The 27,302-nt window shown below is 40.6% G+C and overlaps 1 protein-coding gene across 2 annotated transcripts in view; it reads left to right on the top strand.

Moving 5' to 3' along the window:
- Positions 1–27,302, top strand: part of LOC148300315 (conserved oligomeric Golgi complex subunit 7-like) — a 32,970-nt gene that overhangs the window by 1,840 nt on the left and 3,828 nt on the right. For both annotated transcript variants that reach the window (XM_088274952.1, XM_088274954.1), the window contains exons 3-16: positions 3,985–4,122; positions 4,205–4,294; positions 6,761–6,841; positions 10,642–10,815; positions 11,620–11,757; positions 13,129–13,246; positions 13,820–13,998; positions 14,887–15,067; positions 16,033–16,166; positions 17,617–17,751; positions 20,268–20,403; positions 22,914–23,081; positions 24,027–24,121; positions 26,458–26,562. In XM_088274952.1, coding sequence (XP_088131078.1) covers positions 4,120–4,122; positions 4,205–4,294; positions 6,761–6,841; positions 10,642–10,815; positions 11,620–11,757; positions 13,129–13,246; positions 13,820–13,998; positions 14,887–15,067; positions 16,033–16,166; positions 17,617–17,751; positions 20,268–20,403; positions 22,914–23,081; positions 24,027–24,121; positions 26,458–26,562 — 1,737 coding nt within the window. In that variant the 5' untranslated portion in view covers positions 3,985–4,119. The remainder of the gene's footprint in view (positions 1–3,984; positions 4,123–4,204; positions 4,295–6,760; positions 6,842–10,641; positions 10,816–11,619; positions 11,758–13,128; positions 13,247–13,819; positions 13,999–14,886; positions 15,068–16,032; positions 16,167–17,616; positions 17,752–20,267; positions 20,404–22,913; positions 23,082–24,026; positions 24,122–26,457; positions 26,563–27,302) is intronic.

Here is a 27,302-nt window from a genome sequence, read left to right as displayed (position 1 = left end):
TTACCAATACTGGCTTGCCTTGGCGGGAAAGAAATTAATTAATTGCTATTATTAAGGTCCGCCTCCGTAGTGTAATGGCCAGCACGCTCGGCTACCGTTCTGGAGGTCCCGGGTTCGATTCCCAAGGGGGGTAAAATGAATATAAGTGATTTTTTCACTGTCATATTTATTCAATATCACCCTGGACTGGTACCTGAAGCGGAGGGCTGATCACCTTTCCTTCATGTGTAAACGATCAAGATAACATTGCGTTTATATGACGCAGTGCCCTATGCACCATTGGGGTGCGGATAAGGGTTTTTATTATTATTATTATTTTTATTAAGGAGGTTGGGCATTTTTAAGAAGCAGTTTGTGGCCATTTGTAATCCTACCTTAGATCCTTCAGGAATGGACCCCACAAAGAAGCGTCATCGTCTAGAACTCATCTTTCTTACTTGATATTAAAATATTTCATAGTAAAATGTATTCTTTGTGTATATTAATATATTGTGTAAAAAATGAATCACAGTATTTTTGAGTCAGCAACGCTTTGTTGATATTTATTTTTCGTATGAAATTCATCATTTTTCATGTCATGTTTGAATGTGTGTGTAAGAACTGTATGAACGTGTGCACACACTTTTATACAGAGTCGAATCCTGCTTGCAAAACACATTTTTAAAATTTTTTTTTTATAATTTATAATAAAAGATTGTGTTTTTATTATTTACACAAATATTTCAATTTCATACTATTTTTGTGAGCCTAAGAGGTTCATTATTAGAAATAGGTATCAAATTGCTGTAGAGTGGGTTCGAACCGAGAAACTCTGACTTAAGAGTCCGCGACACTGACCACGGGACCATAACCGGACACCAAAAAAAAAGTCAACATACCTTTGACAGCTATATTTTTTAAACTAACTAATCACGCCGCCTCCCCGCAGGGTAGGCAGAGAGAATCAAACGCCACACCACTCTGTCTTTGCAAACATTCTTCGCCTCTTTCACATTCATGTATCTCCTCATACATACCCGACAATTATTACGACTCCTGACCCGGCCGATTTCGAGTATTTGACATACATACTTGATTATGCCGAGTTTTCCTCGGTCTTCCACTGCTTCCAACTACATTTGCCTCATAAATTTGTCTAACCGTTCTTTCCTCACTCATACGTTCCACACGTCCAAACCATCTCAACACACCTTTCTTAATTTTATCGATAATGCTTACCTCAGCCTTATTTCCTTATTTCGTAGTCTTACAGGAGAAAGTAAAAATATTTGTAATATTTATATCCTAGATAACTAAACATTCGTCCACGCGACGACGCCCTTCTGGGAAAAAGTCAAGTGCTTTTAGTTAAGTTACTTCTCTGCACCCCGCACCCGCCAGGCTTTGTTTGCGGAAAAGTGATTTAAATATCTCTTACATTAATTCCTAGTAAACCAAACTTACGTGCCATGTAACCAGTTACTATTTTTAATCAGTACTTTTGATAATTTTCACGTTTTTAATTGCGTAGTCCGCTTGACGAATGTCTAGTTACTATGTATCTTCAAAGATAGTTTAATTATCTATGGTTAATATACTTTTTTTTCGATTATTTTGGCCGGATTACAATCAGCTGTCAGTTCGCCCCTGCGCCGGCTTCTAGAATTTCTCGATTTTGAAATTTGAAAATAACAAAAAATATCGAGCGCCCCACATCTGGCAACGCCGGAAATTCGAACCGAGAGACACACACATTACAATTTTTTGTAAATACAAGTACCTACACGCTGCTGTGCGCTGTGTGTAGTAAGAAGTAAGCATATCGCTCACTCCTTTCAACAACGCCATATATCAAAAAATGATTTTTCAGGAGATCGTTTTTAAAGTTTAAAAATATTATACAATGTGTTGAAAATAAATATCAAGCCACTTATTGAACTTTTTACTGTGCAACAGATCTTTTAAGGTAATACCTGAATGGTTTTTCTCCATTTAAAAAATATTTAGTATATTTAAAAAAAATAATTAAACAATATCTTTTCTTCAAAATGCAAAAACAACACTTTCTGCCCTGTAGCGGGTAAATATTATGTTAAAAATATGTCGCTTTTGCTGGGATATAGTACATTTTCTAGGCATTCCGAAAACAGGCACAACTGAGAAAATCAACGATTTTTGATATAAGACGTTGTTGAAAGGAGTGAGCGATATAGGCGGTGTCGGTGCGCGGGCAGGCGCGCGGGGTGATAAATTCTTCTTCTTCTTTTTTTGATGGCTTTTCACCCTTCTTGGGTGTTATAGCCAGTGTCGAGTTATTCTTTATTTACACTTTTTACATTTGACTTATAAGTGTTAGTATTCCTGTTAGTGGGGTTAGTTTTATTAGTTATGTTAGTTTGTTTAGTGAGTTATTTTAGTAAGTTATCATACACCTTTACAAATTTATACAATTAATTTTAAGATATTTACAAATTATTTTATAAACAAGTTTGTTAGGGGAGGTTAGTAAGGTTAAGATGTTGGTAGGAAATGGGACGTTTATGCTGGAGAGGTCTGAAAGGAAGCTCGGGTAGCCGTCATTCAACGGGCACCCAAAGAAGCGGGGTGATAAAAAAAATATGTCGGATCAAATTTAAAAATGAAAAACGTACGCCCGCCATGGCGGCCAACGCCGCGAGACGAAATTCAAAAACGTCGCTGCGAGGAAATCTTTTGACGTTTGCAAGGCGAATGTTGCCATGGCGCGGAAAATTTTAATGGGGAGCGCTGGGAAAATAGTCCCAAATGATAAATATTTCTTTTTCCTTGCTCTATCTGAATGTATCGTCTTTGTAGACTGTTAAAATAAGTAATTACTGATCATTTATAAACATTTTGTGCCATTGTTTAAAAAATACGTTTTAAAATTTAATATCCACAGTATTTTTAGTTGAAAACACAGTTACAAATATTTTTACAAAAAAAATGAAAACGGTGAAAACAAGATGGATGAATGTAGACTGAATGCAGTTGAAATGCGATCTCTCAGAAGAATGTGCGACAAAACGATGTATGATAGATGTGCGAATAGTGAAATAAGGAAGGAATGCAAAGCTGAGATAAGCATTATCGATAAAATTAAAAAAGGTGTGGCAAAACGATGTTTGATAGATGTTCGAATGATGAATTAAGGAAAGAATGTAAGGCTGAGATAAGCATTATCGATAAAATTAAGAAAGGTGTGTTGAGATGGTTTGGACACGTAGAACGAATGAGTGAGGAAAGAACGGTGAAACAAATTTATGAGGCGAATGTTAGTGGGAAAAAAAGCAGAAGAAGACCGAGAAAAAAATGACACGATCAGGTATGCCAAATACTTGAAAGTGGTCAGGTTAGGAGTCGTAACAATCGGCGGGTATGTATGAGGAGATGCATGAACGTGGAAGAGGCGAAGAATGTTTGCAAGGACAGAGTGATGTGGCGCTCTATTCTCTCTGCCTACCCCTGCGGGGAAGCGGCGTGATGGTTTGTTAGTTGGTTAGTTAGTTAGAAAAGAAGATGGATGAATGTAGGCTGAATGCAGTAGAAATGAGCTCTCTCAGACGAATGTATGGCGAAACGTTGTATGATAGGTGTTCGAATAGTGATATAAGGTAATAATGCAAGGCTGATATTAGCATTATCTATCAAACTAAGAAAGACATGTTGGGATGGTTTGGGCATGTGGAACCAACGAGTGAAGAAAGAATAGTCAAACAAATTGTAAATAATAAAAGCGGAGGAAGATGGGGGAAAATTTAGCACAATCTGTATTTAAAATACTTGGCCGTGATCAGCCCAAAAATCGAAATAATCGGGGTATGTATGAGGAGAAGCATTAAAGTGAAGGAGGTGAAGAATATTTGCAAAAACAGAGCAGTATGGAGTGACATCCTATTCTCTCTGCCTACCCCTTTGGAGAATCTGCGTGATAGTTGGTAATTAATTGTACAACTTACTCCACACTTCCCTTATTTTACAAAGCAGGTACCTACTTCTGTGAAATAAAATATACGTCTGGCAGCACTGAGATCCGAAGAACTGTCAAATCCCTGTCAAAACAAGCCATGTGTCAACTGCTGGCTTTTAAATTGAGATTTTATATATAAAATCAATGAAGCAATGGTAATCTTTTGAAAATAATCAATAATTACATTGTATATATGTAGTTTAAATATATTTTAATGTGTTTGTGCCTTGATTTTAGGATATTAACGCATTTTCGAGCGATAATTTTGACGTCAAGGAGTGGATCAACCAGACGTATGAGGCCTCTAATAAAAGCCATCTGAAGGAGGTAAATTCACACACACACACAGATAACTAACATACTCTTAACGTAGATGAATAAGAAATCTCAGTCTTGCACCCTTTCCTTATATCACCATTGGAACATCTACCATACATGGTCTTGCCGCACTGAGAGATGGCGTCCCGACTGCATCCAGTCTACTCTCACCCTTCCCAAACCATCCCAAGCCGCCTTCCTTAGTTTGCTGGATAGTACTCATCTCAGCCTTGCACCCTTTCCTTATATCACCGTTGGAACATCTACCATACATGGTCTTGCCGCACTGAGAGATGGCATCCCGACTGCATCCAGTCTACTCTCATCCTTCCCAAACCATCCCAAGCTGCCTTCCTTAGTTTGCTGGATAGTGCTCATCTCAGCCTTGCACCCTTTCCTTATATCACCATTGGAACATCTACCATACATGGTCTTGCCGCACTGAGAGATGGCATCCCGACTGCATCCAGTCTACTCTCATCCTTCCCAAACCATCCCAAGCCGCCTTCCTTAGTTTGCTGGATAGTGCTCATCTCAGCCTTGCACCCTTTCCTTATATCACCATTGGAACATCTACCATACATGGTCTTGCCGCACTGAGAGATGGCATCCCGACTGCATCCAGTCTACTCTCATCCTTCCCAAACCATCCCAAGCCGCCTTCCTTAGTTTGCTGGATAGTGCTCATCTCAGCCTTGCACCCTTTCCTTATATCACCATTGGAACATCTACCATACATGGTCTTGCCGCACTGAGAGATGGCATCCCGACTGCATCCAGTCTACTCTCATATTCATTTCACACATAACTTATCTGTACTTACTTTACTCTGTTACTTAATCCAGCACGTGGAATATTGTGGATGAGTATCATCGTTGAACAACAAACTAGACAAAAATATCCACATTTTCTAGTACACAGCCATGATACACGATTTACCCACAACGAAGGTTTGATAGTCCCAAGACAGCCCTGAATATATAAACTGTGTGTTTTCTGAGTAAGCGGCAGCTCAAACGCCACACGGTGTATATATTTGGCAAGGTTTCATAATATCCTTTATATCTACTAGACAGAAATATAGAAATCTTCTAGTACACAACCATGATACACGATTTACCCACAACGAAGGTTTGATAGTCCCAAGAATCAACAATAAATATGGGAGTCCAACACTGCAATATATCGTTACAAACAATTTTAATTTGTTGCCGACGGAGGTTAGAGGTCAAAATAAAATATGGAACAAAGGCAAAATAAAGGAATGGGTAAATGATCAAGAGTTAATTCTATGAAAATTGTAAAATAGTTTATATTCTTAATTTTTTCTCTCTCTTTGTGTGTATATTAGGTTAAAATAGATAAAAACAATAAAAAACGTATGTAAAAAGAACTCCACCGACAAGACACACAAGGTGGCTTGGTGGGTCTGTGCAAAAAAATATTTTAAACATAATCCTAACATCGATTGGTGAGAGATAATATGAAAAGTGACTCCTTTAATAGGAGATGGTCCAGAATTATTTTAAAGTATTTGAACTCACTAAAAATAAAGTACCACCAAGGCACCTTCCAAGGGCCCAGAGCAGCCGTGTACTAAGCTTTGAGAATAGGTGTTTGCGGAGAATCTTAGGCGTGCGGTGGTTTGACTTTGTGAGGAATGAAGAGATAAGGCGTAGGACGCAGCAAATCTCGGTCACAACTGTCGGCAAGAAAAGGCGATTCAGTCGGCTTGGCCATGCACTCCGCATGCCTCCTGAGAGCCGCCATCAAGCTTGCCTCTTTTACAAGGCATCAGGTCCCCGACCACTGCTGACAATTCGTCGGCAGTTCTCGTCAGAACTTCGGGACGCGGACTTGGGAGGATGCAAGGCAGCTGGCAGCCGACAGAAAAGCCTGGAGACAGTTTGTGGACTCCATGTGCTCCACCTAGGGAGCGGATATGGTTCAATAATAACTAACTAACTAACTAACCATCACGCCGCTTCCTCGCAGGGGTAGGCAGAGAGAATAGAGCGCCACCCCACTCTGTCCTTGCAAACATTCTTCGCCTCTTCCACGTTCATGCATCTCCTCATACCCGCCGATTGTTACGACTCCTAACCTGACCACTTTCAAGTATTTGGAAAACCTGATCGTGCCATGTTTTTCTCGGTCTTCTTCTGTTTCTTTTCCCACTAACATTCGCCTCATAAATTTGTGGACTCCATATGCTCCACCTAAGGAGCGGATATGGTTATATATATATGGATATATATATATATATATATATATATATATATATATATATATATATATATATATATATATATATATATATATATAAATAAATAAATTATCTGGTCAAATTATAAGCTTAAATAATAAAAATGAAAACGATATTTTCTGGCGTAAATAAAAAATCTTATTAAATTAATGTGTACAATTTATGTAAATAAAAAAAACTTCATTAAACTTTTTGAATTTTATTTTCAGTCGTTTGTGAACCACACCATACAAACACTCCAGCTGTATATGCAACAGCTGAACCATGCCTTGGAAGAGACCACTTCACGGGTGATCACTTTTTTTGTACTTCTTTTTCTGTATTAACCGTCCCTTCCCGGTGTTGTGTACCTAGTACACATTGCTTCTAATAACCAAAATATCTCTATATATATAATAATACATAATCTCTATATATATTTCGTCCGCCTCCGTAGTGTAATGGTCAGCACGCTCGGCTACCGTTCTGGAGGTCCCGGGTTCTATTCCCAAGGGGGGTAAAATAAATATAAGTGATTTTTCCACTGTAATATTTATTCAATATTACCCTGGACTGGTACCTGAGACGGAGGGCTGATCACCTTTCCTTCATGTGTAAACGATTAAGATAACACTGCGTTAATATGACACAGTGCCCTATGGACCATTGGGGTGCGGATAAGGGTTTTATTATTTATTATATATATATATATATATATATATATATATATATATATATATATACATATATATATATATATATATATATATATACATATATATATATATATATATATATATATATATATATATATATATATATATATATATAAACAACGCGTGAAGAGTGTGCGGGAACCGCGACAGCTATCATCTTCTTACAGTATTAACCCTCCCTTCCTGGTTTTGTGTACCTAGTACACAATGCTTCTAATAACCAAAATATCTCTATACATATAGTAAATACAAGGCTAAGATTTTAGGTATTCCTCCATAACATATTTACGCAATGATTTAAAAAATAATATTAATAATAATCACAATTTATCGGGTACTTCGGAGGTATTTTGTGAATATCGGAAATAAATTCGCGTATAAACAGCGCGTGAAGAGTGTGCGGGAACCGCGACACTATATTCGCATCTCACTCTTGCAACTTGCACTCTGGAAGCGTGAGGAGCTCAAAGCTCAATGTTCTCTGGCTAGCGGCAGTAGCTCTTGGGCTTCCGACAAGAGTGGACCTATGCTTGTTCCGTGAGCGTTGCCAGATGGTTTTTAAATATTTTCAGCAAATAAATCTAAGTTATTATAATTTTTGACTTCATTTATAATTAATTAAGGGGATTAGCTATGAATTAGTATTTTTCCGATTTAAAATCGCTAATTTTTTTGTGTAATTAGTGACTACCCAATACCGGGACGCATGTTTTTATTTTAACACCAGCAGGCAAAGGTCAACGGCCGTAGCAAATTTGTACAAAAACCAACTAACCATCACGCCACTTCCCCGCAGGAGTAGGCAGAGAGATAGAGCGCCACACCACTCTGTCCTTGCAAACATTCTTCGCCTCTTCCACGTTCATGCATCTCCTCATACATACCCGCCGATTGTTACGACTCCTAACCTGACCACTTTCAATTATTTGACATACCTGATCGTGCCATGTTTTTCTCGGTCTTCCTCTGCTTCTTTTCCCACTAACATTCGCCTCATGAATTTGTTTTACCGTTCTTTCCTCACTCATTCGTTCTACATGTCCGAACCATCTTAACACACCTTTCTTAATTTTATCGATAATGCTTATCTCAGCTTTGCATTCCTTCCTTATTTCACTATTCGCACATCCATCATGCATCATTTTGTCGCACATTCTTCTGAGAGATGGCATTTCGACTGCATTCAGTCTACTTTCATCCTTCTTTTGCCAATTTGTACATACATCATGTATTACATGTTGTATAATATAATACATTTTTTCTTTCCAAGTACCATAGAACGGGGCTACTTGAACCTTGATTTGTTACTTTTTTATTATTTTTTTATTGGCATAGTACCCAGAAATGGGTGATACTTTATTATTTACTATTTAGTATATTTAACCTTTTAACCGCCTTAACTTTGTTCCTGAGAGACGTCCGTGCGCGGCGGTATTTTGCCGTTTTTTAAATGATTACTTTTATCATGTATTTAGTTAAGAAACGATTCATTTTCTTAAACAAAAACGTTCAATGGGATTCATTGTGCTTTTTTGGTACTCTATAATACACTAGTGTCACATTATTCTTGAAATATATCGTAATATAAACAAATAAGATCGTAACATAAATAAATCAAAGCACGCATCGTGGTACCTCTTACCCACTGGCGATGCGTAGCGTCGAGAGTGAGACAGATATAGGGTATGATTATGGCGCGAACTAATTACCGACCGCAAGAAAAATCAGGGATCTGTTCTTTTATTTATCCTTGTGATGTTACAAATTATTAGTCAGATATTTCAACAGATGTCATAAGGCCAAGGATTGACGTATTATTTTATCCAAAGTTCCACACCATGAAAAAATCCCTCCAAGTTGAACTGAGGTTCGAAACTTGGAGCAAAGTAAAAACAAAAAAGCAGGTTATGTTCAAGTAAATTATACAGCGCGTCACTCCTTTCAAAACCATAAATAAAAAATCGTCACTTTTTAGTTGTGCAATGTTTCGAAAGCCCTAAAATTATTTAGAAAACAACACTTTCTGCCCTAAAGTGGGTAAATATTAAGTTAAAAATATGCCGCTTTTGCTGGGATATAGTACATTTTCTGGGCATTCCGAAAACATGCACAACTAAAAAGTGACGATTTTTTATTTATGACGTTCTTGAAAGGAGTGAGCGACATGTCATACTACTGATTTTACTTGAACAATTTTTTTTTAATGATTTTACTTGGGGTTACACGTTTTTGCCATACTTTTTTACATGTTCAATGACTGCACTATTAATATTTTTGGAGTTGATTGGTAAAAGCTGGTGGACATTCAGCGGGAAGGATAAACCCTCCGACCAAATGTCCTGAATGAACTCGAGGTTAGGGAGTAAGGGGCAGTCAAAACATATTTCAATTTTTCAATTTCAATTTATTCAATAAAAAAAATAATATATACATAACAAACAATATTCAAGGCGTATATATTAAAAGTAAGCAAGAAGACTTAAAGGTGTAGAAGAATCCCGCTTCGGAAAACTCCTTCGGACACATGGAACAGATCAATATCCAATGTGATACTGTTCAACATAGCGGTAGCTCTTCCTACAGGCATAACCATCGGCAGGTTGGTCCTGTGTATAGGAATGTGAAACAATCTATGCCGACGCTGTCTTAGGTAACTATCGGGAACATACAGACTAATGCTCCGGATACTACTACTACTACTACTACCATCACGCCGTTTCCCCGCAGGGGTAGGCAGAGAGGATGAAACTCTTCTGTCCTGACATACACTCCTCGCCTCCTTCACATCCATACATCTAGTCATACATGCCGTCCGATTACGCAGACTTTTGACACCGCCAGATTTTAGGTTCTGATTGATCTGATCGTGCCAAGTCTTTTTCGGTCGTCCATGTTCTGTTTTCCCTCTCACATTCGCCACATATATTTTCTTAGTCATTCTCTCGCTATCCATTCGCTCCACATTTCCATACCACCGCAAAGAGCTCTTCCTAATCTTTTCAATTATTCCTTGTTCAGCCTTACATTCCTTTCTTATATCATCGTTTTTAATTCTGTCATACAATGATTTTCCACACATTCGTCTGAGGGAGCGCATTTCAACAGCGTTCACTCTGCTTTCATCCTTCCTTTGCCAGTTCCATGTTTCGCTCCATGCTCCGGATAATTTCAGGATTATCGATCATATGTGGTCAGCAGTCTCATCCTCCTCTCCACACGGGCATAATCAAAAAAATTAGTATGTTAATTTTTTTGAGGTGGGATGCGAGTATAGTGTGTCCGATCCTCAGCCTGCACAGAAGTTATGTGTTACTTGAGCCCAGTACAAAAAAAATATGTAGATCTGTATTTATACTTCGCAAATCACCTCTGTACTCATCTCGGGAACTCCTCAGGTGATGTTCGGGCTGCCGCACCTCATCAGGGAGACGGGCTCGGCGCAGGGCGGCGCCAGGGGCCTGCAGGGCCGCTGCTCCTCGCTGCAGCAGGCCATCGAGGAGGCCCAGAGGGCCGCCGGCCAGCCGCTGCTGACGCTGCAGAGGACCGACCGACTCAAGACAAAACTGGAGGTAACCGCAAGGTCTTCAGCCGCACCGCACTTGAAATCTAACGCCTGACCTGGCCATACTTATGACACAAATATTAGCAAGACTGTTTCTGGTTGTCCGCCTCCGTAGTGTAATGGTCAGCACGCTCGGCTATCGTTCTGGAGGTCCCGGGTTCGATTCCCAAGGGGGGTAAAATAAATATAAGTGATTTTTTTAATGTCATATTTATTCAATACTACCCTGGACTGGTACCTGAAGCGGAGGGCTGATCATCTTTCCTTCATGTGTAAACGATCAAGATAACACTGCGTTTGTATGAAGCAGTGCCCTATGCACCATTGGGGTGCGGATAAGGGTTTTGTTATTTGTTGTTATTTGTTCAATATTACACTGGACTGGTACCTGAAGCGGAGGGCTGATCACCTTTCCTTCTTGTTTTAACAATCAAGATAACACTGTGTTTATATAATGCAGTGCCCTATGGACCATTGGGGTGTGGATAAGGGTTTGAATTGAATGAATTATTCAAGTAACAATTTTAAACATTCAAAAAAAATATTAAATAAATTGCAGAGACCCACAAGCCACATATGTATTCAGTATTTACCCATGACCTGGTACCTGAGGCGGAGGGCCGATCACCTTTTCTTCATGTGTTAACGATCAAGATAACACTGCCTTGTGAAGCTCTTCACATGTCCAAACCATCTCAACACACTTTTTTTCTCAATTCCGTATTACATTCTCTCTTATATCACCATTCGAACAGCTATCATACATCGTTTTCTTAGCTCAATATCAAGTTTAGCTTTGCTGCTCTTCCAGGTGGCGCGACAGGCGCTCCGGGAAGCCGACAAATGGGCCGCACTAGCCGGGAACCTGGAGACCATCCTGGAGTCCGGCGACACCATGGACCTAGCCGGCATCACCAAACTCATGGACGACATGAACGAGTGCATGGAGGTAGTCCCAAATTGCATATTTCCACTTTGTACTGTAATGCAGGCGCTGTGGCGCAGTTAAGTAGAGGCTCGACTGCGATACTGGCGTCGCGGGTTCGATTCCCGCCACTCGCAAAATAAATCAATAAATAAAAACCCTTATTCGCACCTAATGGTGCATAGGGCACTGCGTCATATAACGCAGTGTTATCTCGATCGTTTACACATGAAGGAAAGGTGATCAGCCCTCCGCTTCAGGTATCATCTTAGGGTAATATTAAATAAATATTACAGTGAAAAAATCACTTGTATTTATTTTACCCCCCCTGGGAATCGAACCCGGGACCTCCAGAACGGTAGCAGAGCGTGCTGACCATTACACTACGGAGGCGGACATAAAAAATTAAATTATCGTTTTAAATAATATTTTTATTGAATTGAGAGATAGGCTCTCGTCTATGCAGTATGTCAAAGTGACCATACGTGACCATGAGTGTTTTGAACGGGACCGTCCCGTTTTTAGATAGCCTGAACCACATAATTTTTTCATATTTATAGTACATTCCTCTTTTGTGAAGGAGAGATTAGACGTCCTATCGCTATCGCCAAAAGTGCCATGTCTAAGCTAGACAAAATGTGAAAAGACCGGGGTCTTTACCATGTGAAAAGACCGGGGTCTTTACCATTTTGTTTAAAATGTTTCAAATTACACTACGGAGGCGGACAAAGTCTGAAATAAGCTCCAAGACAATGATACCAACATGAAATATCGCTCACTCCTTTCAAGAACGTCATAAATCAAAATTCGTGAATTTTCAGTTGTGTATGTTTTCGGAATGCCATGAAAATGTACTATATCCCAGCAAAAGAGGTATATTTTTAACTTAATATTTACCCGCTACAGGAGAGAAAGTGTTGTTTTTGCATTTTTAATAAAAGGTGTATGATTATTTTTTTTAAATATACTTAATATTTTTCAAATGGAGAAAAAACCTTCAGGTTTTACCTAAAAAGATCTGTTGCACAGTAAAAAGTTTAGTAAGTGGCTTGATATTTATTTTTAATACATTGTGTTATATTTTTAAACTTTAAAAACGTTCTCCTGAAAAATCAAGTATTTTGATTTATGACGTTCTTGAAAGGAGTGAGCGATATATACAAGCACTATTTCTGTTACATAGGCAACACATATTGCACTATGGCTCTAACTAGAAACCTGTAGGCACTTTGACAATTTATTTACAATTTGTGGTTAGGAGCAGTAACCAGTTGTCCTGAAAGGGTTAAAAAATACAAAGGAATGTGGGTATGTTGATGACACAGTGGTGACAACAACATCCCGCAACTGCGTGAGTACCCATGTAGTCTGGTGGTTGATTCAGATTTGTTCCAGGTCCTCTCCGGGACTTCTGACCATGAGGATAAAAGGCTGCAGCTGGAAGGACTCCGGAACAGGTTCGAAGCCCTGTTGAGTCCTGTCGTCGTAGAATCTTTCACCGGGAGGCAGACGGGTAAAATTACTTTCAATCCCGGGTCGGCACACAGTATGTGCCCGCTTGAATAGTGCCAGGCGTGCATACGGCACACAATCTATGCTGGCTTGGATGGTACTAAGAGTGCATAGAGCACACAGACAGTCCCAGCTTATTTAGTACCAATCGTGCATATGGCACACAGTATGTGCCAAAAAAGAGTATGCAAGTTGTGCATATGGTACACAGACTGTGCCAGCTTAGATTGTGCCAGGCGTGCATATGGCACTAAGTCTGTGCTAGCTTGGATAGTCCCAGTCGCACACTGGCATACAGATTGTGTTAGAAAAAGATTGAGCCAGTCGTGCTATGATACACAGTCTGTGCTAGCTTGGATAGTGCCAGTCGCGCGGGTGGAACAAAGTATACGCCAGCTTGGATACTCTCAGTCGTGCATATGGCGCACAGTCTATGCTAGCTCGGATTCTCCAAGGCGTGCATATGCCATACAGTCTGTGCCAGCTCGGATAGTCCCAGCCGCGCGCTAGGCACACAGTTAACGCCCTTGTGCTGCGGCACCAATGCATAAAATACATGTTTATTTTCGCCCAGAGCGATGCCGCCAGCTGTGGTGGGCGTTTGCGGCTATGAACCGCCTCCCTGCGCTCTCCGTGTACCGCGCCAGGTGCGAGGCCGCAGCCCTGCGCAGCCGCATCACCGCGGACAGCGTGCGGAGCCCCGCGCAGCTGAGGGACCTCCACGCCGCGCTGCTGAGGCACGCCGCCCATCAGGTACTTTCGATTTGTGCACGTAGATGCCGAGGCTACCAGTTCCTTCGGGTGGCTTTTGTCGTTTGTTTGTGAGGACTATTTGTCTGTCTAGTGGGTCAGAATTTTAACATGCTCTGGACAGCTGCTGTGTCCAAACGGTCGGGTGATTGACAAAATGTGATAGCTTTGTCAAAATGATCACATTTTTTGAAAATGCTTTCTCCAAATAATCACAAACAATCATGTTTTGACAAAATGTGATTGTCGTGACAAAATGTCATTGTCATGACAAAATGTCATTGCCATGACAAAATGTCATTGTCATGACAAAATGTCATTAAAGAAAACACTTAGTTTTTTACCACTTGAGTTTTATTATAGACTACATGTTTCAGAAGTTAAACTTCCATCATTCAGGTCTGTATAATAACGTAATGTTATTATACAGACCTGAATGATGGAAGTTTAACTTCTGAAACATGAAGTCTATAATAAAACTCAAGTGGTAAAAAACGAAGTGTTTTCTTTAATCATTGTAACATGTCTTACCACAAAGTTAATACCGAAACAATAAATAAAATGTCATTGTCATTACATAACTAGATTTTTCTTGACAAAATGTGATTGTCTTGTCAAAATGTGATTGTCATGAGAAAATATGATGGTCTTAACAAAATATGATTATTTTGATAAATTGTGATCATATTAACCAAATATTTTGTGATTGTTTTGATAAAACGTGATTATCTTGACAACATGTAATTATATTGATAAAATGTGATTGCTTTGACAAAATGTGATTGTCTTGACAAAATGTAATATTTACATAATATTATTGTGTTGACAAAACGTGATTGTTTCGACAAAATGTAATTGTCACAATAAAATGTGATTATTTTCCGTACTCAGTTGGAGTGGCTGCCGCAGGCCTGCCCGGGGGAGGGGCACCTGTCCTGGGTGCTGCGCCTGCAGGCCCCACTGCTGAAGGAGGGCTGCTCGGGGGGCTCCTGCAGCCCCGAGGAGCTGCAGCAGCTCCTGGCTGCCTGCGATCACTACGCCAGCGAAGTCTCCGCCATGGACCAAGGCAAGGGTAGGTCACGTTAGGTTACGCCTTTTTTTGGATGGGAGTCGCATTTATTATTTACCTTGCTTATTTGTCCAACTCCGTAGCGTAATGGTCAGCACGCTCGGCTACCGTTCTGGAGGTCCCGGGTTCGATTCCCAGGGGGGGTGATTTTTCCACTCTAATATTTATTCAATATTACCCTGGACTGGTACCTGAAGCGGAGGGCTGATCACCTTTCCTTCGTGTGTTAACGATCAAGATAACACTGTGTTTATATGACGCAGTGCCCTATGCACCATTGGGGTGCGGATAAGGGTTTGAAATTGAAATTGAATTATGTACAAGGCTTAAAGGCCATTTAGTGGATTTTTGTTTCTTCTAGCTATGATCGTGTTTTATTTGAATCTGTGTTGGGAACAGGAGGGATAATCTAGTGTGGGCCAATCGGGACCTTGTCAGCATTTGCTCATTGCTGGGAGGAAACCTCGTTGCACTCCTCGGGAGAAGGCGGACTGTCGACCGTTACCGGATAATTTTAACATTTTTTGTAAAATCGACGTGGATCTGGCGGTTTTTTAAAGTAGGCGACACAATTATATCGCTAGATAAATCCTTAGCGGAGGAAGGCCAAGCTAATAGGGCACTCAATTAGACATAGCACCTTTCTTAGCAACATCTTCGAAGGAAGAATCTTGGGAAAACGAACAAGAGGCCGCCCAAGAACTTCATACTTCCAGGATTTGAAGCGGCTCATGGACGTCTCCTCCTATTCGCAGCTCAAGAGGATGGCGACTGACAGAGACAAGTGGCTGACACAACAAGGCGCTGCCTTTAGAAGATGATGATGAAATCCTTAGCAGTTAGTGGAGGCTGCTAGCAGTCGGCAGACCCCACGTTTAGCAGGCAACCACACAACTAAACCCATACTAAACACACCATGATGATGGTGTGTTTAGTATGCTGAACCACAAGATGTTGTTCTGTCGCAGGTTCTATACCGACGGAAGAGCTGAACGACTTCGCTCGGGCGATATACTCTCCGGTACGCAGCGGCCTCTCCAGTCTGGGGACGATCCTGGCGGCAGCAATGGCCGAGGATCTAGGCCCAACACCCGCTGTGGACGTGAGTCATGCATCATACCCCTCACTCCTTTCAACAACGTCACATATCAAAAATCGACAATTTCCAGTTGTGCATGTTTTCGGAACGCCCAGAAAATGTACTATATCCCAGCAAAAGCGGCATATTTTTAACTTAATATTTACCCGCTACAGGGCAGAAAGTGTCGTTTTTGCATTTTGAAGAAATGTATTGTTTAATTATATTTTTAAATATACCAAATATTTTATAAATGGAGAAAAAACATTGAGGTTTTACCTGAAAAGATCTGTTGCACAGTAAAAAGGTCAATAAGTGGCTTGATATTTATTTTTTATACATTTTATTATATTTTTTAACTTTAAAAACAATATCCTGAAAAATCAAGTTTTTTGATATATGACGTCGTTGAAAGGAGTGAGAAGGAGTAGGAGTTCGAAGTCCAAATCAGTCATCAAAATTTCATTAATTGATTCGGCAGTCACTTTGTGGTAAAATCTATCCATTTTTAATTAATGTTTTACTTAGTAAATACCACTATTTCTTATAATAAAGAGCTTCCGAGAATTTGAGTAGTGTGCTTGTCAATAAATAAATAAAATAAAAAAACCCTTATCCGCACCCCAATGGTGCACAGGGCACTGCGTCATATAAACGCAGTGTTATCTTGATCTTTTACACATGAAGTGAAGGTGATCAGCCCTCCGCTTCAGGTACCAGTTCAGAGTAATATGAATAAATATTACAGTGCAAAAATCGCTTGTATTTATTTGACCCCCACTGGGAATCGAACCCGGGACCTCCAGAACGGTAGCCGAGCGTGCTGACCATTACACTATGGAGGCGGAGGCACTGGTCAATAATGGGTAGAATTGGTTAATATTACACATGTGCAAAGTGACCACTTAAATTAGCCTATGACGGTCGTCAGCCTCGTAAACGCCCAGACTTCCGTATTCTTCTTTATCTTTGATGAGATATCAAAAAATAATATGAAAAATAACTCCCATAATTGGAGATAATCCAGATTTGTGAACAAGTATTTGGACATACTTAAAATATTGTAAAGCTATACGTATATGGTATCAAACGTTTTGACCAATATCACTAGTCTGTTTTTGTATTATTTTTTGACATCTCATCAAAGATGAAGAAGAATATGGAAGTCTGGGCATTTACGGGGCTTACGACCGTCATAGGCTGGTTTAAGTGATCACTTTACACACGTGTAACATTCACCAACAGTCTGTTTTTGGTTGGAAGATATTGCTTTATAGCAATAAGCCTGCCAATGTACACACATATTGTACAAAGTTCAAATAAAATAAAAATAAAAATAGTCTAAATAAAATGCATGGAAACACGTGTCACAGTATATATTAATAGATACAAAATCATTGTTGGCCAGTGTAATAGGACAATTTTCACATATTTAGCGTAACTGGAAATACATTTGTCCGCATTGCGTTTCCAGATCAACAGCTCCGAGGCTGGAACTGTCCTACAGCTGCGCGCGTCGCGCGGGTCGCGCACGCTCCGCGAGCGCCTCCTGCAGGGGAGGGCCCTGTCCAGGGGCGCGGCGCACAGGCACCTCGTGTACGCGGCTCAGGTACTATTTATTATTCTTCATGCGCCTTTTTAGGTCCCCCCATAAGCACTGGTCAATACACGTCTCCTACCACCATATCCATGTCCATGTCCGCCTTCATAGTGTAATGGTCAGCACGCTCGGCTCACATTCTGGAGGTCCCAAGCTCGATTCCCAGGGGGGGTCAAATAAATTTAAGTGATTTTTTCACCATAACATTTATTCAATATATCACCCTGGACTGGTACCTGAAGCGGACGGCTGATCACCTTTCCTTCATGTGTTAACCATCAAGATAACACTGCGTTTATATGCAGTGCCCTATGCACCATTGGGTTGCGGATAAGGGTTTGAAGTGAGAAGTCCCACCATATCAGCGAGCAGCGAGAGAGAGTGAAACACAACGTTTACATTTATCCATTACAGCATGGAGAAGAAATGCTGAGAAAGTACACACTTCAAGGTGGATAACAATATATTAAATAAATCTATACTTTCAAAAGCATTGGCTGACATGTGAAGCCGCGGAATGGGAGAGAACATGGCACAGTTTGCGTTATGTACAAATACTGGGAATACAGATTTTTGCCTAGTACCTCTTGGACGCACGCTAAGCTTTATTTGATTTAGGAGATCAGGGCTGGTAAGAATTTTATATAACAGGACCAGATCAGTAATTACCCTTCTTTCACTAAAATTTATTAATTTTAGCCGCTTCATTATGCAGTTATAATCTAACTCAACAATGGGTATATTTATATTATTTTTTGACATCTCATCAAAGATGAAAAAGAATATGGAAGTCTGGGCATTTACGGTGCTGACGACCGTCATAGGCTGGTTTAAGCGATCACTTTACACACGTGTAACATTCACCAATTCTACCTATTATTGACAACCACACTACTCAAATTCTTGGAAGTTCTATATATATGAACCAATTTAGAAACCTTGTTCTTGAATCCTAGAACTTCACTAGAGACATCTATTGGTGAGATGTAAAGAAGCTTAATAAAAAGCTGAATTGGTTCATATACATAGAACTTCCAAGAATTTGAGTAGTGTGGTTGTCAATTATGGGTAGAATTGGTGAATGTTACACGTGTGTAAACTGATCACTTAAACCAGCCGATTACGGTCGTCAGCCCTGTAAATGCCCAGACTTCCATATTCTTCTTCATCTTTGATGAGATGTCCAAAAAATAATATGAAAATAACTCCTGTAATTGGAGATAATCCAGATTTTGTGAACAAGTATTTGGACACACTCAAAATGTTGTAAAATTAATGTTATTTGGTTTTTTTATAATTATGAGTTGTGCAGTTTCTGGGTGATGTGTGTGATTCCAGTAATGCTCTGTGATCAGCATACGTACATGCATTGTCGTACGAGCCTCAGTGTTCTTCTTCATCTATGCTGAGATGCTTAAGAAATAAAGTTACACTACAGCAAGCCAAATGGATAGGCCATAGTATAAGGATTATCAGGTAGGAAGAACGAGGTCGGAACATGTAGGGAACAACGAGGTGTAACGCAGGGCTGAAGAGGCTAGATGCTTACTAAATAAAGTAGCACAACAGAGAGCCAATAGGATGGCTACAATATAAGGCACCCAGGCCTGCTGCTTACGATTGCGGAGGGTATGCGCGAAGGCACAAACTACAGAGGACGACCATCTCAACACACCTTGGCTTGCTGGATAGTGGTCATCTCAGCCTTGCACCCTTTCCTTATATCACCATTGGAACATCTACCATACATGGTCTTGCCGCACTGAGAGATGGCATCCCGACTGCATCCAGTCTACTCTCATCCTTCCCAAACCATCCCAAGCCGCCTTCCTTAGTTTGCTGGATAGTGCTCATCTCAGCCTTGCACCCTTTCCTTATATCACCATTGGAACATCTACCATACATGGTCTTGCCGCACTGAGAGATGGCATCCCGACTGCATCCAGTCTACTCTCATCCTTCCCAAACCATCCCAAGCCGCCTTCCTTAGTTTGCTGGATAGTGCTCATCTCAGCCTTGCACCCTTTCCTTATATCACCATTGGAACATCTACCATACATGGTCTTGCCGCACTGAGAGATGGCATCCCGACTGCATCCAGTCTACTCTCATCCTTCCCAAACCATCCCAAGCCGCCTTCCTTAGTTTGCTGGATAGTGCTCATCTCAGCCTTGCACCCTTTCCTTATATCACCATTGGAACATCTACCATACATGGTCTTGCCGCACTGAGAGATGGCATCCCGACTGCATCCAGTCTACTCTCATCCTCCCCAAACCATCCCAACCCGCCTTCCTTAGTTTGATGGATAGTGCTCATCTCAGCCTTGCACCCTTTCCTTATATCACCATTGGAACATCTACCATACATGGTCTTGCCGCACTGAGAGATGGCATCCCGACTGCATCCATTCTACTCTCATCATCTGCCAACTCCGTGGTTCACTTCCGAGCTGTGTTGTTCTGTGGCCTCTGCCGATGGCTGTGATGACGTGGATGAATTACGGATGTCCTTCCTCATTGCAGTGGCTGATTGATGAGATCTCCATGACCTGGGTGGGAGTCAAGGAGCTTCCCGGATGCCTGTCTCTCCTGAGGACCTACTCTCACCTGGAGAACCTGGTCACCGAGGCAAACCAGCTGCTGGAAGAGGCGACAGAAGGTGACTATATCCTATTTTCTTCTCCGTCTTATTCCTCATTGCTGAGGGTTGTTCATTGCGGAAGCAATGACTCTTCCCCAGTTATCCCTTGACTGCGCTGCACGTAGCGCTCCAACCACCGAGGTGCCTGCTGCTGCCTTAATATGATCTGTCCATGGTGTGGGGATCTTCCTCTCTATATCCTATATATTGTAACTATAGCGTATTGCTATTTTTTTGGTTTGGCGACACGTTGCCGCGTTTCGTGACCACGCTAGGTGGTCACGTTTTTAATGTAAAGAGGCAGTGCCAGAATGAAATTAAAGAATGTTGTACCCGCAGTTAGTCCTTTTATTTATACAAATGCGATTAGATAATTAAAAAATACTTTATACTATATATATAAATTAAATTTGTCCGCCTCCGTAGTGTATGGTCAGCACGCTCGGCTACTAAAATATATACAGTATCTCATATAAAAATACACTAATGAATACTTTCCGAGTGTAGTGTGTGATGTTGGAGTCCGCCTCCGTAGTGTAATGGTCAGCACGCTCGGCTACCGTACTTGAGGTCCCGGGTGCGATTCCCAGGGGGGGTCAAATAAATATAAGTGATTTTTTAGCTGTAATATTTACTCAATTTTACCCTGGACTGGCACCTGAAGCGGAGGGCCGATCGCCTTTCTTTCATGTGTAAACGATCAAGATAACACTGCGTTTCTATGAAGCAGTGCCCTATGCACCATTGGGGTGCGGATAAGGGTATTATTATTATTATTATTATATAATTTCATGTAATTCATGAGTGAAAATTCTAGGCAATAACACTACCCCAAAAATCCCTGTTATTCAAAGCTTTTAAGCCTGAACAAAATACCCTCTATTCAAATTCAGTTTAATTTACTTTTCATTAATTTTTTCATTCAAACCCTTATCCGCACCCCGGTGGTGCATAGGGCACTGCATCATATAAACGGAGTGTTGCATTGAGCGTTAACACATGATGGAAAGGTGATCAGCCCTTTGATTCAGGTACCAATTTTGTATTATTATTTATTATTATATAAATCAAAGAAGCGAAATGAAAGTCGCAATAAAAGCGTCCGATGGTTCCGGCAAACTAGGTAGCTCTCAGCGTTTTTGAACTCGGCCCGTTCCAGCGTCGCTTTCGCTCGGAAATCTCCGTTCCAATTTGTCTCGTTACGCGTCCCGTACGCTAGTGTTGCCAACTCGACGGTGTGGCTGCGTAACTATTAAACTTCACGAGTCTAATACAATCCTTTATAGGTTGAGTATGTTAAATTATTTTTTGACATCTCATCAAAGATGAAGAAGAATATGTAAGTCTGGGCATTTACGGGTCTGACGACCGTCATAGGCTGGTTTAAGTGATCACTTTACACGCGTGTAACATTCACCAATTCTACCCATTATTGACAACCACACTACTCAAATTCTTGGAAGTTCTATATATATATGAACCAATTTAGAAACCTTGTTCTTGAATCACTAGAACTTCACTAGAGACTCCATATTATTCTTCATCTTTGATGAGATGTCAAAAAATAATATGAAAATAACTCCTGTAATTGGAGATAATCCAGATTTTGTGAACAAGTATTTGGACACACTCAAAATGTTGTATGTTAAATTACATATTCTTCCCATTTTACAGCATTTTGAGTGTGTCCAAATACTTGTTCACAAATCTGGATTATCTCCAATTATAGGAGTTAATTTTCATATATATTGTAACTGCAGACAGTTGGTAGAATTCCATTTTGAATTGTTGGGTAATATATCCAAAATTAAACACGGTAATTGGATTAAATTCTACATTTATTTACATGTATCGCTCACACCTTTCAACAACGTCATATATCAAAAAACTTGATTTTTCAGGAGATCGTTTTTAAAGTTTAAGAATATAATAAAATGTATTAAAAATAAATATCAAGCCACTTATTGAACTTTTTACTGTGCAACAGATCTTTTTAGGTAAAACCTGAAGGTTTTTTCTGCATTTGAAAAATATTTAGTGTATTTAAAAAAATAAATAAACAATACCTTTTCTTCAAAATGCAAAAACAGCACTTTCTGCCCTGTAGCGGGTAAATATTAAGTTAAAAATATGCCGCTTTTGCTGGGATATAGTACATTTTATGGGCATTCCGAAAACATGCACAACTGAAAGTTGACGATTTTTGATATATGACGTTGTTGAAAGGAGTGAGCGATATATGATAATATGTGACGCGTTTCTTTGATAATGTAACGTTTTGGTGAGGATCTCCACGAATGTGTTATTTTAAAAGAGATTTTTTTAAACATCTGCATATATGAATGTGTCATTTTTAAAATAATCTCAACATAAAAGAAATTTTCAGTGATACGCACAAATGTGTCGTTTCGATCGCGTACCATAATTATGTCAACTCGCAAACTATCGGCCACTATTACAATATGAGTCACGAATGATCCTGCTAAATAAAATACTGCTATTTCTCAATTTCCTCCTCGCTCTTCCAGAGGCCCTGGGGGCGCCGCCCTGCGCCCTGGGCTCCGCCCCCTGGCCGGAGGTGCTCCGCGTGGACGGGGAGCAGGCCTGCCCGCCCATAGTGCCCCCTGCCAGGCTGCGGGCGCACCTGCACGCCACCGCCAGGCGCCTGCTGCTGGCGCCCATAGCGCAGCATCTGGGTGAGTGAGGGCAGTCATCACACCGCCCGTGTTGGCATAAACAGTTGTTGGCATACCTAATTGTCTTCATATCCAATTTTCAACATCCCCAGTTGCTAACATCTCCAATTGTCAACATCCCCAGTTGTCGACATCCCCGTTGCTAACATATCCAATTGTCAACATCCCCAATTGTCAACATCCCCAGTTGCTAACATCTCCAATTGTAACATCCCCAGTTGTCAAAATTCCCAATTGCTAACATCTCCAATTGTCAACATCCCCAGTTGTCAACATCCCCGTTGCTAACATATCCAATTGTCAACATCCCCAATTGTCAACATCCCCAGTTGCTAACATCTCCAATTGTCAACATCCCCAGTTGTCAACATTCCCAGTTGCTAACATCTCCAATTATCAACACCCCCAGTTGTCAACATTCCCAGTTGCTAACATCTCCAATTGTCAACATCTCCAGTTGTCAATATCCCCAGTTGCTAACATCTCCAATTATCAACATCCCCAGTTGTCAACATTCCCAGTTGCTAACATCTCCAATTGTCAACATATGCAGTTGTCAACATCCCCAGTTGCTAACATCTCCAATTGTCATCATTCCCAGTTGTCAACGTCCCCAGTTGCTAACATCTCCAATTGTCAACATCCCCAGTTGTCGGCATCCCCAGTGAAGAACAGTAAAACAAATTTATGAGGCGAATGTAGCTGGTAATAGAAGAAGTCCAAGGAAAACTTATATGATCAAGTATTTCAAATAATTGGCGTGGTCAGTTTAGGAGTGGGAATAATCGGAGGGTATGTATGAGCAGATGCATGAATGCAGAAGAGGCGAAAATTGCTTGTAAAGACATAGCTCGGTGTGGCATTGTATTCTCTCTGCCTACCCCTGCGCCAAGCAGCGGGATGGCTAGTTACCCAGTTAGTTAACACATTGATATTTTGTTCTAGATGGTGTTGAAAGCCTCTCCGGATGGTCGGATAACGAGCAGTACGCGTCGGATTTACCGGATTTCAGTCTATCGCCACAGGAATACGTTACGCAGGTAATTTTTTTTTTTTTTTTTACGAATTTAGTAACATTTGGGAAGAATCTTGCATACATTCCATGAATGTCTCTTCTAATAAAGAAAAAACATTCTAAAATCAATGATAGATGGTGCCCAGAACTCACACGTGGAACGCGGTGTCAATTTTAAGAATATATTCCGAACTCTGAGTATGGGTTATCATCATGGGTAGAATGGTAAATGTTACATTAAGTGATCCCTAAAACCAGCCTAACGCAGGTCTTCATCTTCTTCTGCTTAGTGTGGGCCTTGTGGCCTGTTTTCAAGAGGGATTAACCTCCCGCGATGTGGATTCCCAGCTGTCAATCCATCTCTTACAGGTCTACCTTGCGGCTGGCCGTGCAGTGCAATGTGGGGGCGCCATACCTATGACAGGCCATAACCCAGACTTCCATATTCTTCTTCGTCTATGTTAATAAAAGTGATGTTTTTTGACCAAATGAAAGCATAGGGAAAGCATGCAAAACAAAAAATATTAACCTTTTAAACGCGTTAACTTTGTTCCTAAGAGACGCTCGTGCGCGGCTGTATTTCGCCATTTTTTAAATGATTACTTTTATCATGTATTTAGTTATGAAACGATTTATTTTCCTAAACAAAAACGTTCAATGGGATTTATTGTGCCTTTTTGGTACTCTATAATACACGTGTATCACATTATTCTTGAAATATATCGTAATATAAACAAATTAGATCGTAACATAAATAAATCAAAGCACGCATCGTGTGTCACTCTTACCCACTGGCGATGCGTAGCGTCGAGAGTGAGACAGATATAGGGCATGATTATGGCGCGGACTAATTACCGACCGCAACAAAAATCAGGGATCTGTTGTTTTATTTATCCTTGTGATGTTACAAATTATTAGTCAGCTATTTCAACAGATGTCATAAGGCCGAGGATTGACGTATTATTTTATCCAAAGTTCCACACCATGAAAAAATCCCTCCAAGTTGAACTGAGGTTCGAAACTTGGAGCAAAGTGAAAACACAAACGCTTATGTCAGCCGCGTATGGGGCATGTCTTGTTAAAACACATACGCTTATGCGAGCCGCGTGGATCCGGTTAAATGATGCACTAGCTACAAATACCTGAGATGTGTAGTCAACGAAAAGTGGGACACGAGTCAAGAAGTCAGAAGCAGATTAGAGCAGGCCCGAAATGTCTTTGCCAAAACTAATAAAGTGTTTTTGTCCCGAAACTGAAACCTTGAACTTCGGAAACGTATGTTGAAGTGCTATGTCTTCCCTATAATAATATGTCATTAACCACACTATTCAATTTTAATTTATTTTTCAATTTATTCAATAAAAAAATAATATATACATAACAAACAATATTCAAGGCGTATATATTAAAAGTAAAAGTAAGCAAGAAGACTTAAAGGTGTAGAAGAATCCCGCTTCGGAAAACTCCTTCGGACACATGGAACAGATCAATATCCAATGTGATATTGTTCAACATAGCGGTAGCTCTTCCTACAGGCATAACCATCGGCAGGTTGCTCCTGTGTATAGGAATGGGAAACAATCTATGCCCACGCTGTCCTTAGCTAACTATCGGGAACATACAGACCGATGCTCCGGATAGTTTCAGGATTATCCATCATACCGCGCAACAATGGATAGAAATGCCTCATCAAATACACATTCCTTCTAGTCTCTAGACTGTTGTAGCCGAGCATACCCTGGAGGAACTGGTAGCTCTTCCTACAGGCATAACCATCGGCAGGTTGCTCCTGTATATAGGAATGTGAAACAATCTATGCCGACGCTGTCTTAGGTAACTATCGGGAACATACAGATCGATGCTCCGGATAATTTCAGGATTATCCATCATACCGCGCAATAATGGATAAAAATGCGTAATTAAATACACATTCCTTCTAGTCTCTAAACTATTGTAGCCAAGCATACCCTGGAGGAACTGGGTCGGGTAGAGCCGAGGATAATAGCCGTACTCTCTCATGTAGAGATACCTCAGATACTTCTTTTGGACTTTCTCTACCATAAGAGAGTACTTAAGCTGGTGTGGCCCCCAGATCATGGAGCCGCTCTCGAGTCTACTTCGCACCAAGGAGTTATAAAGAGTTCTCAGCACGCGGGTATTTTCGAAAACCCTGGCAGTACTCAGAATAATTCCTAGCATTTTCAATGCGTTACCACTGACTGGTAAGTAGTCAAGATAGCCATGATGATCGCCGATCTTCGTTACAGGTGGCACAAAAAGAAGAAGAAGGGAAAGCATGAGAAGTTTCACTCAAAAAGAGCCTTTTTGTTTAGTTTTTGCAAATTTTCTTGTTTCGTCTAGATTGGGCAATATCTGCTGACGCTGCCGCAGCACTTGGAGCCGATGCTGGACCGAGGAGAGCTGTCTGCGTCCGAAGAAGATCCAGCTTATCACTTCCTCAACCAGGTAAGTCCCTACGAATGATCTGTCCCTTTTTTTACGTGGATGCTTTCAACCGTGGGTGGCCGACATTTTCAGCGGCCGGGCCGGATTTTAGAAATGAGATATTCTACCGGGCAAGAAAATAAATATCAATGTCGTTAAACATTTTTACTAACTAACCATCACGCCGCTTCTCCGCAGGGGTAGGCAGAGAGAATAGAGCGCCACACCACTCTGTCCTTGCAAACGTTCTTCGCCTCTTCCACGTTCATGCATCTCCTCATACATACCCGCCGATTGTTACGACTCCTAACCTGACCGCTTTCAAGTATTTGGCATACCTGATCGTGCCATGTTTTTCTCGGTCTTCCTCTGCTTCTTTTCCCAATAACATTCGCCTCATAAATTTGTTTTACCGTTCTTTCGTCACTCATTCGTTCTACATGTCCAAACCATCTCAACACACCTTTCTTAATTTTATCGATAATGCTTATCTCAGCTTTGCATTCCTTCCTTATTTCACTATTCGCACATCTATCATACATCGTTTTGTCGCACATTCTTCTGAGAGATCGCATTTCGACTGCATTCAGTCTACTTTCATCCTTCTTTTGCCAACTCCATGTTTCACATCCATGCATTAGATTTGGAAGCAGGACTCCGTTGTGCACTGCCAGTTTAGCTTCCGCTGATAGGTTTTTATTTGCCATAACTGAGTTCAGTGCACCGTTCACTTTGTTCCCAGCATTCACTCTCCTTTCTAT

Source organism: Brachycentrus maculatus, unplaced genomic scaffold (genome assembly GCF_059751285.1).
Source record: "Brachycentrus maculatus isolate JH-2025_06_01 unplaced genomic scaffold, ASM5975128v1 h1tg000750l, whole genome shotgun sequence".
Taxonomy (NCBI): domain Eukaryota; kingdom Metazoa; phylum Arthropoda; class Insecta; order Trichoptera; family Brachycentridae; genus Brachycentrus; species Brachycentrus maculatus.
The sequence above is the reverse complement of the archived record's forward strand: the minus strand, read 5'-3'. Positions and strand labels throughout refer to the sequence as shown.